The following is a 15152-nucleotide window of genomic DNA, read 5'->3' as shown; positions in this document are numbered from 1 at the left end:
TTTTTGGTTTGTTTTTGAGATGGAGTTTTGCTCTTGTTGCCCAGGCTGGAGTGCAATGGCACGATCTCAGTTCACTGCAGCCTCTACCTCCGGGGTTCAAGCAATTCTCCTGCCTCAGCCTCCCAAGCAGCTAGGATTACAGGTGCACACCACCACGCCCAGCTAATTTTTTGTATTTTTAGTAGAGATGGGGTTTCACCATGTTAGCCAGGCTGGTCTTGAACTCCTGACCTCAGGTGATCCTCCAGCCTTGGCCTCCCAAACTGCTGGGATTACAGGTGTGAGCCATCATGCACGGCCGTCTTGTCCATTTTTAATTGGACTGTCTCCCTTCTAAATGATTTTTTTCCTTTTCAAAAAACTTCTAAGTTCGGGGGTACATGGGCAGGTTTGTTACATAGGTAAACTTATGTCATGGGGGTTTGTCCTTCTAAATGATTTTTCAGATAAGTGTACTACAACATCTTCTGCCACTGTGTGGCTTGCCTTTTCACCTCTTAATGCTGCATTGTGATGAATGTCTAATTTTCATTTTAGTGGAATTCAATTTATCAACCTTTTACTTTTGGGGTAGTGATTGTGATCAATCTTTTACTTTAGGGGTAGTGATTTTGATGTCCTGTTTAAAAATGTGTGATTATCCCATGGTCATAAAGCTGGTCTCCTGTTTCCTTTCTTCCTTTATTGTTTTACTGGTCACATTGAAGCCATGATCCATTTGGAATTGTTTATGATGTGAGGTAGGGATTCCATTTTCTCATAGTGTGTTGAAGATGTTTGTGTTTGTGTTTTTGAGCTCATTTGGCCTATAATTTTCTTTTATTGTATTGTTCTTTGCTTATTTTTATAGAAAAGTTATGCAGTCCTATAAAAGAAGTGAGTGTTCCCTCTTTTTTTGTTCACTAGCAGAGTTTGGCAGTTGAAAGTATTTACTGGTGAAACCCATATGAACCTGAAGTTTTATTTTGGTTCTTGTGTGTGTGTGTGTGTGTGTGTATTTTTGTTGTTGTTGTTTTTTGAGACAGTGTCTGGCTTTGTCACCAAGGCTAAAGTGCAGTGGTGCAGTCTTAGTTCACTACAACCTCTGCCTCCCAGGCTCAAGCCATCCTGTCACCTCAGCCTCCCAAATAGCTGAGACCAGAGGCGCATGCCACCACACCTGCCTAATTTTTTTTTAATGTTTTGTAGAGATGGAGTTTTGCCATGTCACCCACACTGGTCTCAAACTCCTGAGCTCAAGTGATCCGCCCGCCTTGGCCTCCCAAACTGTTGGGATTACAGGCGTGAGCCACCGCGTCTGGCCTCCATTTCTTTAATGGGTAGTATAAGACTATTCAAATTTTGTTTCTTACTCGGTTTTGGTGAATTGTGGCTTTTCTAGACATTTGTCCATTTTATCCCAATTTTCAAATTGATTGACGTCAAGTTATTCATAGTATCTTTTTACTGTCTTTTTACTATTTGTAGGATCTATAGTGATAATTAACATGTTCTTCATTTCTGGTGCAATAATTTGTGCCTTCTCTCTTTTTCTTGCTAGTTTAATAGTCTTTTCAAATCCATCTCTTAATTAGTTTTTATTATACATTTATTTCTCATTTTATTGATTTACGTTCTTAATTGTAGTGTTTCCTTCTACTTTTTTGGATAGATTTATTGTTCTTATAAATTTCTTGGTACAGTTGATACTCAACTTTTCTTCTTTTGTAGTCTGTGCACTAAATGCTATTATTTTCTCTTTAGGCAATAACTGCATCCCACAACTTTGACATGTATTGTCATTATCATTCAGTTGGAAATATTTTCTAATTCTCATTGATTTTTTTTCTTTTACCAGAAAGAATTGTTACATATATACTATACATATATTATATTTTTATATTATATTAAATAATATACTTATTATTTAGAAGTATAGAATTGCTTGTCAAATTATCTTCTTGTAATTGATTTCCATTTTATTCTACTTATATTAGAAATCATGTTCTGAATTATTTAATCCTTTGAAATATTGAGACTTGCTTTATGTCCCAGCATTTCTATGTTGATAAAGGTGACATACACGCTTGAAGAAATGTGTATTCTGCAGTTGTGTTCTTCATGTATCAATTAAGTTCAGTTTGATATTTGCATTGTTCACATCTATATCTATACTATTTTTTTGCTCCCTGTTTTGTCAGTTGTGGGAAAAGATATGTTAAAATCTCTTAATCATAGATTTGCCTATTTATTTTTAATTCTTTCAGTTTTTGCTTTCTGTATTTTGAGGCGTTGTTACCAGATCCATACAAAAATCTAGGATTGTTATATATACCTTCCTGCTGAATTTTAAAACCTCCCTCTTTATTTCTAGTAATACTTCTTGTCTTAGTCTGTTTTGTCTGTCAGTTAGTATATAGGTATACCAGCTTTCATTTGCTTATTGTTCCTATGGTATAACTTTTTTCATCCTTTTGCTTTGAATCTTTATGTTCTATTTGTTCTTATGTGTAAGGTTCTTATATTTTTCCCCCAGGAGAAGATAGCTGAATATTGTTCCTTTGCCCAGCCTGAAAACATTTATCTTTTAATTGGAATATCTATAATAATGGATATATTTATGTTTAGATCTATCATCTTACATTTTTTGGTTCCATGTATTCTTTATGCCTTGTTTTTGATTAAGCAAGTCTTTTTTTATCCCATTTTCCTCCTCTGTCAACCTATAAGTTACACATTCTTTTATTATTCTTACAGTGTTACCATACAGATGTAAACATGTGCTCTTGCATTATTAAGGTCTGCTTTAATTTTGCATTTTCATCATTTTTTGGACAATGCAAGAACTTTTCAAAACTAGCTTTAGTTACCCTCATTTATGTTATTATAATATTAATTCTGTATGTATTGAAAACCCCACAAGACATCAACAGTATTGTTTTAAACAGCTTATTCATTGAGAGTCACCTACATGTTCACACTTTCCAGTATTCTTCAGTTCTTTTGTCCATTAACTTGCTGCCATCTTTTTTCCTTTTGCCTGAACATCTGCCTTTATTTTTTAGCACTTGACTGCTAACAATGAATTTGCTCATTATTTTGTGTGACTGCAGCTGCATTTTACTTAATTATTTTATTTTATTTTTTGAGACGGAATCTCACTCTTTTGCCCAGGCTGGAGTGCAGTGGTGTGATCTCAGCTCACTGCAACCTCCTCTGGTTTCAAGTGATTCTCCTGCCTCAGCCTCCTGAGTAACTGGGATTACAGGTGCCCGTGATCACGCCTGGCTAATTTTTGTATTTTTAATAGAGATGGGGTTTCCTCATGTTGGCCAGGCTGGTCTGAAACTCCAAACCTCGGGATCTGCCCACCTCAGCCTCCCAAAGTGCTGGGATTACAGGCATGAGCCACTGCACTTGGCCTTACCTTTATTTTTGAAGGATACTTTGCTTAGTATAAATTTTAGACTTATAGTAATTTTATTTTAGCATACTAAAGAGATCATCTGTTTTCTGACTTCCATCATTTCGGTTGAAAAATCAGTCAGTCTGATGTTGTGCTGTATAAGATAATTTGTCCTTTCTTTCCAGTTTCTTGTTAAACTTTCTCTTATGCTGGGCTGGGTGCAGTGGTGCACGCCTGTAATCCCAGCACTTTGGGAGGCCAAGGTAGGTGAATCACCTGAGGTCAGGAGCTCAATACCAGCCTGGTCAACATGGCGAAACTTCGTCTCTGATAAAAATACAAAAATTAGCCAGGCATGGTGCTGCGTGCCTGTAATCCCTGCTACTTGGGAGGCTGAGGCAGGAGAATCGCTTGAACCTGGGAGGCAGAGGTTGCAGTAAGCAGAGATCATGCCACTGCACTCCAACCTGGGCAACAGCGAGAGACTTCATCTCAAAAAAATAAACAATAAAATTTTCTCTTAATGTGGTGTTATGTGGGAAGTTGAAAAAGAAAAATAAAAAAGGCTGGGCACAGTAGATCACACCTATAATATCAGCATTTTGGTAGGCTGAGGCAGGCAGATCGGTTGAAGCAGAAGTTGAGACCTCCCTGGGCAACATAGTGAAACCCCTGTCACTACAAAAAATTTAAAAATTAGCCAGGTATTGTGGTGCATGCTGGTAGTCCTGGCTACTCAGGAAGCTGAGGCGGGAAGATCTCTTGAACCCAGGAGCACGAGGCTGCAATGAGTTGTGATAGCACCACTGCACTCCAGCCTGGGTGACAGAGTGAGACCCTGTCTCTAAAAAAGAAAGAAAAGAAAAAGAAAATTTTCTCTTTGACTTAGGTTGTCAGCATTGTTATTCTATGTGCCTACATTTAATTTTCCTTGTATTTATTTGGCTTGGTTAGGAAAGCTTCTGGAATCTGTAGACTGAGGTATTTTATTTTGGAAAATTCTCACCCAATATTTTTAAAATGCTACTTCTTCCCCATTCTTTCTTCTTTCTGGGACTCTTAATTACAAATATATTAGACATTTCACTATGTCCCATATGTCTATTTTGCTATTTTCTCTATATTCTTTTTTATGTTTTCTATATTCTTTTCTCTCTTGGCTTCAATTTGTTTTCTATTGACCTTTCAGTTCACAAATCATCTGTTATATGTGTTACACCTGCTTGTTACCCATCTATTGAATTATCAATTCATTATTGCCTTTTTAATAATTTTTAAAGTTTGAAACAATCTTAAACTCCAAAAAGTTGCAAGTGTATTACAGAGAACATTTTTTTCTCAACCAATTTTGAAGTTAAGTTGCCAGCCTGATGTAGCATCACCTGCAAGTGATTTCCTGTGATTTTTCTACAAATAAGGACATTTTCCTGCATAACCATAATATAATCATCAAAATTAGGAAATTAACCCTGATGCATTCTTTCCCTCTAAACATCTATTCCTATTGAAGTTTTGCCAGTTGCCCTAACAGTGTCTTTTATTGGAAAAGGATCTAATCAGAATCATGTATTGCATTTAGTTATATCCTGTTCCTCAGTCTTCGACTTTCCTTGCCTACTCAGAGTCCAGCACCCAACTGTGCTCTGCCACCCACGTACACACAGATGCCATCCTTATCTGCTAAACCTGTAACGCCCTGCACTGGGCCATCCTCCCAACCAGAGACACCTGCCTCATTCCATTCAAGCTTTAACATTTCATCCTAGGACACCCTCCTACATGGAAACCTTCTTCATGCTGCTTAGGCTATGACACCTCATACCAGGTCACCCCCATGCATGGAAGGCCTACTCACCCCAGTCAGGCCCTGACTTCACACAGGACCTCTCCTCACACCTCCCCCTGCTGCATGGATGCCCTTCTTAACCTGCTCAGATTATGGCACCACATACCAGGCTGCTCCTCCGTGGATACTTTTTTCTCTTGACTCAAGCCCTGTAACTGCTTGCCAGATTGCCAGATTGCCCCCATAATGTAAGATCTTTCTCACCCTAGTGAAGTTCCAACACACCTCACTGGGCAATTCTCCTATGCAGATGCCCTCCATGCCCTTACTAGAGGCCATTGCATCTCCTTCAATATACACATACTGTGGTATAAATGTCTACCTCATCCTGCCCTACCAACCACTTTAAAAGTGCATAGTTCAGGAAGAAAAGGGAAGAAGAGGAACAAGAATAGAAAAAGGAAATAATTCTAGAATTTCTATTTTGTTAATAGATTCCAGTGCCCTAGTAAAATTCTCTGTCTTTTCATTATTTTCTTTAACATATTCAAATTATTTGTAAGTTTGTGTCAGAGAACTTAAATAATCCATGTTATCTGTAGGCCTATTTGTATTGCCTGATCTTTCTCTTAGTTTTCATTCATTTGGTCTTGTTTTATGGTGTGCCTGTTAACTTGTTATTGAATGCTGACTACTGTGTATGAAAACTTTTGAAGATGTTATCTTCCTCAAGAAAAGATTTAAATTTCTGTTAGGCAGCATGTAAGGTGGGTGGATCACTTTAATGCAGTCAAGACTGATCTATTTCCAGTTTCTGTAACTCTTACAGTCAAGCCCTTCCTGGATTTCAAATGAAAGTGGGATTGTCCAAGGCATCTCTCCTCTTTGGAAGGCCCCCACCTGAATTACTGTTTTTGACTCCTCAGTGCCATACAATTGCCTCTTGGTGATTTCTTTCTGCTTGGCTTCTCTGTATCATTTCTCCATATGTGGCTTAGGATCAGCAGTTTCTGGAAGGAAAATTATATGCAGAGTATTGACTCATTTTTCTGTGGTTTCCTTCCTCCAGGATCTCAGTCTCTCAAGTGTTGGCTGGCTGCTTGGTAGCCCTGTACTTGAATATTCATGTACCTGTTCCACTGAGATTGCTGTAGACTTCAGGCTGCTGCTTTCTGTTTGGGTTCTGTGTCCTGCACTGCAGCTCCACAAATGCCTTAAGAGAAAAACATGGTGACCAGAGCAAGAATCACCTCTATGCATTTCCCTAATTTCTGGGATTTTTGCTTCTTGAGTTCTGATTCGTTTGGTTGTGTTCCAGTGGATTTTATCAAGGTTGATTCTCAGCAGGAGGAAGAGTATAATACCAGCGACTTCATCATAGTCCTAAAGTGGAAGCCCTCCACGTGCATGATTTTAAGTTTCCTATACATCATGCTTTCTTTCGTGGTTCTTTATTTCTTTTGTTAACCTGTTCTAACTTTTGCTAGATAGATTGCAGGTGTTGGATTTTTGGTTCAAGATTGTATTCCATTATGCTTCATGTATTTCACAATTCTTTAAAAAACAAAAAACTTCAATGAGATATATTTTACATACAGTATACAGTCCTTTCTTAACAATTGTATTCAGCTTTATTGCCACATTACTGAATGTTAAAAATAAATGTTTGCTCCTCGTTATGTCTTATGCCCTATTGTTTTCCCCTTTGTTCTTTCCATTTTTCATTTTGCTGGCAGTTATCTGTAACTAATTTTTTTAAAGATAAGGTGTGTGCTTGGATGCTGCTTCTTTTATGATTGAAAATATCTTTATTTTGCCCTAGCATTTGAATGCTGCTTTAGGTGGGTAATACATTTCTTCATTTACAGTCTTTTTCCCTCACAACTCTGAGGAGACTATGTCTTTTTTTTTTTTTTTTTTTTAACCCTTTGGTGTTATAGATGAGAAATCTGATTCTTCTCACTATGTTGACAGCTGTAGTGCCTCTTGGTGGCTTTTTTCTTTTTTTCTGCCTACCAGAAAAGATTGTAGAATTTTTTCCTTGTTCTTAGACTTTGGAAGTTTCACCAAGATATGTTTACATGTATGTCTTCTTTCAGTATTTCTATTTGACAGTTCATGAACCTTAATATCCTAAAGTTTCAGATCTTTCTTTGATTAATGGAACTTTCCTTATATTATTTCTTTCATCCTTGTAAGTTTTTCCTTTGAATTCTTAAGATAGATATTCAGTCTCCAGGATCTGTCTTTTATATCTCTTAACTTCACCCTTGTATCTTTTAATGTTTTTGCCTGCCCTGTAGGGAAGAGTCCTTCTAGATCACGAATTTGCCTCTAGCCGTGTTCATTCTAGTACTCAGCTCATCCGTTGTTTTTAAAATATATTTTTTCAATCATCTTAAATTTCCAGGATCTTTCTTGTTTTCCTATTTTTCCTTTTCCAGTAAAGACTCTTCTTATTTTAAGGATGTTATCCTCTCAAATCGCTAATGATATATTTGTAATGTCTAATTTTTTGTCTTTGGGTTTTCCGGATTAACTCTCCTTTCAGGGGGATGAGTAGGGAATGCGGAATTAGCTTCTCTGCTTGCATAGCTTGGTGACTGTCACACTACTGGTTTTCCCCATTGCCAAGTGATGCTTATGTACTCACATTTTAGAATTCAGGTCTAGATTGATCATTAATGGTAATTGATAGGGATTTCCTTAGCTATTGCTAAAGGCTCCTGTCTGATAACACCTGGATGGAGCTCATTTCTGCAGGCTGTGGTTGAGCACAGGGTTCTGCAAGTGGACTTCAAGCAGCTATGAGAGTGGCTGAAGAAATGGTCATGGATAGGCTTCCCTTCGGGATGCCTGAGCTGGCAACAAGCTGGGAAACTGGAACTGTCCCAGTGATAGACACGAGGAAGGTGTTACCTGAGAGATGGCGGCGTTCAGGGAATTCTTTGCTTTTCTTAGCTGCTTTGCTTTTTCCCTTGTCCGTGTCCAGTGGGACTGCCCAGAGTTACCTGAGGCAGTGTCCCGTTTCCTCTCTCTGTCCCTCAGGGTGACTTCCACAGCAAACATCCCTCACTTCACACAGCTGTACTTGCCAGCACTTGTGCTGATGGTAGATGATGTAAGGGCATCCGCAGCCTACACTACCACGACCTCACAGTCCCTTCTCTCTCTCACACCCAGCTCCTCCTCATCTTGCACTTGGGGTTTGTCCTGTCCTCTGGTGGAAAAAATCATTCACGTCTTCCTTCAGTAGTCCCCTCTTTTTCCTGTATGAGGTTATAAGTTATTACCTTTGTTTGTTTCTTCACCAATATAGTCTTTTAAAAATATCCTCAGCAGCATAACACAACTCCTACCTCCAAAATTTTGAAAGCAGTTTATTAAGTAAATGAAATTTAATCCATAAATATAATCATGAACGAACCATATATGTCGTCGTTTAATCATTTTCACATAATTTCTGTCCCATTATATAAGCAGACAAGTATTCTTTATTTGTTTCACTGTGTTCTGGGATTTAGGTTTCCATTTTCGGTGTATAGTCTCTGTCCTGTGATTTTAAGAAAATTTTTAAAAAGAAATTATTTAACTATTTAATGTAATAATTAACTTAATCGTGTTTGAAACAATAGTGGTCATCTAAACAAAGCAGACTTAGTTATTCTTATTGAAGGTTCATCTGAGTACATTTGGGGAACTAAGGTATTTTTTCATAAGCACAAGCTAATATCTAAATTGCATTCTTTACTGAGAATTTTATCCTTATAGTAACTGATTCCTTCACCGTGGTAACTCAAACATGGAGTCAGAGACCCAGGTTCAAATCCTGGCTCTTCCCCTTACTAACTTCATAACTTAAACAGCCCAGTGCCTGGCACAGAGAGGGTACCTTGGTAAATATTGGATGAGTGAATGTATGAAGTTACAGGTATGAGGCTGAGTTTCCTTACCTCGAAAACAGGAATAACAAAGGACTTGCTTGTGGATTATAGGCAATTTATGTAAAACCTCTTGGCATATAGTAGGCATTCAGTTAGTGCTAAGTATAACAATAATAAACTTTATACAAGAGTCCTTTTATTATTATCAAGCAAGTCCCACAAGTAATAGGAGTTATCCAGGTTGATGGGGTGGTGAGAGGAGTCTACTTCATGACACAGTTGCTTCAGATAGTTTCCAGCATTTTTTCTTCCTCTCTTGCTGTAAACATTTATTAAAGCAGAGTGCATTCAACAGTCCTTGGCAGGATCGAGATTGAAAGAGCAAAGACATAGTCTTAAGGGGCATGCAAACCAATTGAAGAGACCTTCTGGACACAGTGAGAACACACTCCTAAAAAATAGTAAAGCAAATGTGAGGCATAAACTGAAGAAGAGGATAAGGGAGTTGGGTGAGTGTGAGGAAAGGTTGTGTAAAAGTGGATTTCGAATTGAAAAAAAAAGACAGTATTTTGATTGGCACAAAGACCATGTGAAGGCCAGGCACGATGGCTCACGCCTGTAATCCCAGCACTTTGGGAGGCGGAGGTGGGTAGATCACCTGAGGTCAGGAGTTCGAGACCAGCCTGGCCAACATGACAAAAACCCGTCTCTACTAAAAATACAAAAATTAGCCAGGTGTAGTGGTGGGTACCTGGAGTTGCAGCTACTTGGGAGGCTGAGGCAGGAGAATCGCATGAACCTGGGAGGCGGAGGTTGCAGTGAGCCAAGATCATGCCACTGCACTCCAGTCTAGGCAACAGAGTGAGACTCCATCTCAAAAACGAAACAAAACAAAAACCATGTGAAGATTGCTCAGGCAGTGCATGGAGAAGGTGTAGTGTGGGTTTCCTGGTGCAGATGGATGGATCCTGGGGACAGCAGGCCTGGTAGTTTGATATAGAGGAGATGCTCAGAGGGAGCAGTGAAAGGTGAAGTGAGGGAGGTAAAATGAACTCAATTTGCAGTTCACCTTGGTCATTGCATTAACTTTTCATTTTGCTGTTTCCCACAGCCCTAGCCAGTTAGCGCCTTGTTTGAATACATTCATCAATAGTCCAGAGAGGGTGAGAACTATTAGATGAAGTATTTTTACTTTGAGATGCTCTACCTTGACTTACAATTTGAACAGATTAAGCCTGGTTTTAGCAGACCACAGGGTCTTAAGAAAAGCCAGCTAAGGGTTATGAGCTAGTTATCCCTTTGGCAACCAACACTTAAAGTGGACATGTTGAGACCTGTCTTTATCTGAAGTAATTATGGCAAGTTAAACTATGTTCCCTCTCCTCTGAGGAGATGTGAGCCCCTCTGAAATATTCCTCCCTTCTTCCTATCATTTTTCTCTCACTTGACCTTCCCTTCTGATTCAAAGCTAGTTGATGGGTTGTGGAATCAGGATTTAATCCCCTCTATCAATTTTGTGAACAAAACTTAAAAAAAAAAAAAAGCTAACACAGAGCCAGGCACAATGGCTCATGCCTGTTATCCTAGCACTTTGGGAGGCCGAGGCAGGTGGATCACCTGAGGGCAGGAGCTTGAGACCAGCCTGGCCAACATGGTGAAACTAAAAATATAAAAAATTAGCCAGACATGATGGCAGGTACCTATAATCCCAGCTACTTGGGAGGCTGAGGCAGGAGAATCACATGAACCCAGGAGGCGGAGGTTGCAGTGAGCTGAGATCCTGCCATTGCACTCCAGCCTGGGCGATAAGAACGAAACTTCGTCTCAAAAAAAAGAGCTAACACCATTTACTTCAAGGCGGCCCAGGATGGCACACAAGACATTTGAAAATGTAAATTACAAATAAATGATAGGTCTTCATGTGCGAGGGTATCTACTTTTTTGTTTGCTTTCTCTTTCTTCCTTTTCTTTTGATTGTTGTTGTGAATTGAAATGCTATTTTTTTTTTCAGTGAAAATTTTAGATAGAACAGTGTTTGATTTTCAGCATTTATTTTTATACTTCTATTATTGGAATGCCTGCGTTAGTACATAAGCTAGTATATATGGTAAAATAGTTGGGATTAAATGCAAGCTTACTGCATTGATTCCATGCTGTAAGTATTTTTCCTACTTATTCTAATATATAGATATAGATATAGATATACATATACTTTCATAGACATTTCATGTTTTAAGGTGTTGTCTTTTAGAGTTTTCTGTTTTTTAGCATCCCGAGATATAATTCTCTAAAGAAGGGAATGGCAAATTATTTTAATGCTTTTATTGTTTTTATTTCTAGCTTATTCCACTAAGCTCAACAAATTTCCTGTATTTAATATTAATGATGACTTGAATGATCTGTGTACCAGTGCAGTAAGCCCAAATACTACCAAAGCCACGCGGTACGCCTTGAATGTGTGGCGATATTGGTGCATGACCAACGGGCTCAAAGACCACACAGACATCACCAAGGTAAGGGACTCTTGAGTTTACTTCTTTCAGCCAACTTCACTGAGCTTCCAAATGCCTGGCACTGTGCTAAGCATTGTAGGGAACACAGAACGGTGGCTTTCTGCCTTGGGAAACTTTGGAAGAACATAAAATAGAAAAAATCCACACACAAAGCAGAATGTAACAAGCATTTTATGAATTTATAGATTGGAAATGCCTGAAAAGTTCAGGTGGGTAAATTAATTTCAGTTTGGTAAAACTGGAGAGATAATTGATATTTAAGTTTTTTTTTTTTTTTTTGAGGAAAGGTAGGATTTCAGTAGAATTAGATGAGGACAGGAGCCTTCTAGGCTGAGGGATGTGAGGAAGAATCAAATTTGGGGAGACAGACTCACTTGCCTACAGCAGAAGCCTCATATCTTGGTATCATGGACAATAAAACCAGATTCTGATAACCCTTAAGTGCCAGGCTAAAATCTTGTGAACACTGGAAAATCACTGAAATATCTTGTTTTGGTTTTGCTAAGGAGAGACTTTATTTGAAAGGATTATTGCAGGGGCAGAGACAGGGACTATTGTAGTAGGGAAAACACTCTGACCAGAAAATCTGCAAGCATCCTAAGGATTAGACAAAAGGGAAACCACTGAAGTTGTTTGAGAGAGAAGAAACATAATGAAAGTGGTATTTTAGGGAAATAATTGGAAGTGATGAGCAAAAAGTTAATTAATGTCCTTGGTCCTCCATTTCCCCCTTTGTAAAATGAGCTCTTAAATCTCTTCCAACTTGAAAGCCAGGGGTACTGGCACACACCTGTAACAGTTCCAGTTACTTAGGAGGCTAAGGCAGGAGGATTGCATGAGCCCAAGAGTTCAGGGCTACAGTGTGCTATGACTGTGACTGTAAATAGCTACTGTACTCCAGCCTGGGCAACATAGCAAGACCCTGCCTCTAAAAAACAAACAAGAAAACTGAAAAACTCATCCAACTTGAAATGCCTGAGGTTTATAAATCGAAGGAGAAAATCTTGGACATGTGGAGATAGAACATAAAGGTACTGTATTTTGATTTGACTGCATTGAATCTAAATCAGATGTGCAGATGGAAATGGTCAACAAAGAATTAGGAATGTGGAACTTAAAACATGGTGGAACTGTTAAAGCTGGAAGTATACATTGAAAAGTCTTGCAAATGGATGTCATAGTTGAAGCCCAAGAGCAAGTGAGATCTCCAGGTTTGAGTGATGTGCTTAGGGAATGAACAACAGATGAAATAGGGCAGGAAACCCTGCTTTCTACTTCTGGCACCATGGTACACTACATAGTGTGAGGGGCCTTTCTACAGTACATGCAGACAGGGCAGCATCCATGGGACCAAAAAAAAAAAAGTGCAACAGAAGCAGTGACCAGTAAGCACATATGAAAGGCAGGGTCCTCTCTGAGAGCATATGTTGATAACATTATTAAAAAAGGGAAGATGAGCTGATGAATCCTTGATGAAAAAGAGTACCTGAAAGGGTCCTAAAGCGGTTCTAGGTAGGTAGCATACCCTGGCTCCTGGCAGAGTCATATGATAATACTCTTGTAAGGGAAACATCCAAAACGTAGGTGCTCAGGTTTTTTGAAGAGTCAGAGCAATTATATTTGTGCTGGGATTACAGGTGTGAGCCACTGTGCCTGGCCAAATTAAATTATAAATTAATTACAGATCTAACTAGACTGTTCCCAGTACTTGGAAGTTAGCATATTACTAATAACCAAAGGACCAAGAAGAAATCACAAAGGAAGTTATAAAATGTCTTGAACTGAATGAAAATTAAATCACCACTTATCAGAATTTGTGAGTTGTAGCTAAAATATCTATAGAGAAAAAAATTTTAGCTTTAAATGCTTATCAAGGAAAGTCTAAAATCAATGAATGTGAAGCAAAAAGAACTTGAAGAAATAAAAAAATATGCTCGTGATTCTCCCACCTCAGCCTCCTGAGTAGCTGAGACAACAGGCGTGCAACACCATGCCTGGCTAATTTTTAAATTTTTTTAGAGACAAGGTCTCACTGTGTTGCCCAGGCTGATTTCAAACTCCTGGGCTCAAGCGATCCACCTGCCTTGGCCTCCTAAAGTGCTGGGATTACAGCCATGAGCCTCCATCCCCAGCCCAGTTTTTTTTTATTTTATTCTTTCCCACTTGGTGTCATCAGCCCCATGACCAGTCTCTGACTTCTCTTTAGTCATTTTTACATCAAGGAAGCCAATTTTATCATCCATAGTGAGTCTTGACATGGTGAATCAATTCAGAATGGTTACTAAAGGAAAATGGTTTCTTGCAATGTCTTTATAATCGATTGAAGACCTTAGTAACCTGGGAGAATAATCACCCACTAAAACTGAGTCAGAGAAAACTAAGGAGGCAAACACCACGGGCCAGAATGAACTGTTTTTTGTGTGCAAACAATATAAGTGTTGTGACTTGACATTTCTCGAGGAATTGCTTTGGCTCTGATTTTACTTTGAAACTTGTGGTATTCTGTGGAAATTAAGAAAAATGTTCTGTATCTTAAGTCAGCTTGGTTCTCCTGACACTAGGTTAATTCATTGGTTTAATGCATTTGTTTTGTTTTGAGACGGTCTCACTCTGTCACCCAGGCAGGAGTGTGGTGGTGTGATCTTGGCTCACTACAACCTCTACCTCCGGGGTTCAAGTAATCCACCTTCCTCAGCCTTATGAGAGTAGCTGGGACTACAGATATGCACCACTATGCCTGGCTAATTTTTGTATTTTTTGTAGAGACAAGGTTTCACCATGTTGCCCAGGCTGGTCTCAAACTCAGCTCAAGCAATCCACCTACCTGAGTCTCCCAAAGTGCTGGGATTATAGGCATGAGCCACTGTCCCCGCCTAACCCATGGTTATACAGTGCCAATCACATATTTTGGGACTTCTGGTATGTGTTAAAGACCCAGTCATAAATGAAACATAGTTCTTGTCTTCAAGGAACTTTCAGTCCACTTCAAGAGATAGACATAAACTAGATAAGAGAATGTACAACATGGAAAGGACCATAACAAAAATTTAAATTAAGTGCCATGGGATCCCATATGAGAGAATAACTTTGCTTAAGTTATGTAGAAAGTCAAATTTGAGCTAATTCTGGAAGAATGAATAGAGATTTTCCAAATAGAGACAGTTAGTAGAAAAAAGCATTCTCGGCAGAGGAAGTAGCATGAAAAGGCCTTATGGTTTCTAGTTATGGCAAAAAGCTCGATGAAGCTGGAAAATAGAGTACAAAGGGTACAGAAGATCAGGTTACAGAAATAGGGTGTGTACTGGTCATCTACCGCTCCATAACAAACCACTCAAAAATATAGGGACCTAAAGCAACAGCCATTTTATTTGTTCATGATTTGATGAGTGAGTTAGCATTTTGTGCTGAGCTCAGCTGAGTACCTCCCCTACTGGTCTCACTTGGAGTACTCATATGGGTGCAGTCTTTTGGATGTTAGATGGGAACAACTTGTCCCCATATTCCCACAGTCTAACTGGGCCTCCTCACAGGGCAACACCATGCACTAAACCAGTAAGAACCTATAGACAGAAGCAGGCCAGGCG

At 38.9% G+C, this 15152-nt stretch overlaps 1 protein-coding gene across 3 annotated transcripts in view; it reads left to right on the top strand.

Moving 5' to 3' along the window:
- The window catches only part of KIAA1958 (KIAA1958 ortholog), a 103209-nt gene that overhangs the window by 68372 nt on the left and 19685 nt on the right, over positions 1 to 15152 (top strand). For all 3 annotated transcript variants that reach the window (XM_011992449.1, XM_011992448.1, XM_011992447.1), the window contains one exon: positions 11396 to 11568. In XM_011992449.1, the coding sequence (XP_011847839.1) occupies positions 11396 to 11568 (173 nt within the window). The remainder of the gene's footprint in view (positions 1 to 11395; positions 11569 to 15152) is intronic.

Source organism: Mandrillus leucophaeus, unplaced genomic scaffold (assembly GCF_000951045.1).
Source record: "Mandrillus leucophaeus isolate KB7577 unplaced genomic scaffold, Mleu.le_1.0 Scaffold410, whole genome shotgun sequence".
Taxonomy (NCBI): domain Eukaryota; kingdom Metazoa; phylum Chordata; class Mammalia; order Primates; family Cercopithecidae; genus Mandrillus; species Mandrillus leucophaeus.
Note: the sequence above shows the minus strand (reverse complement) of the source record. Positions and strands in the feature narration are given on the sequence as shown.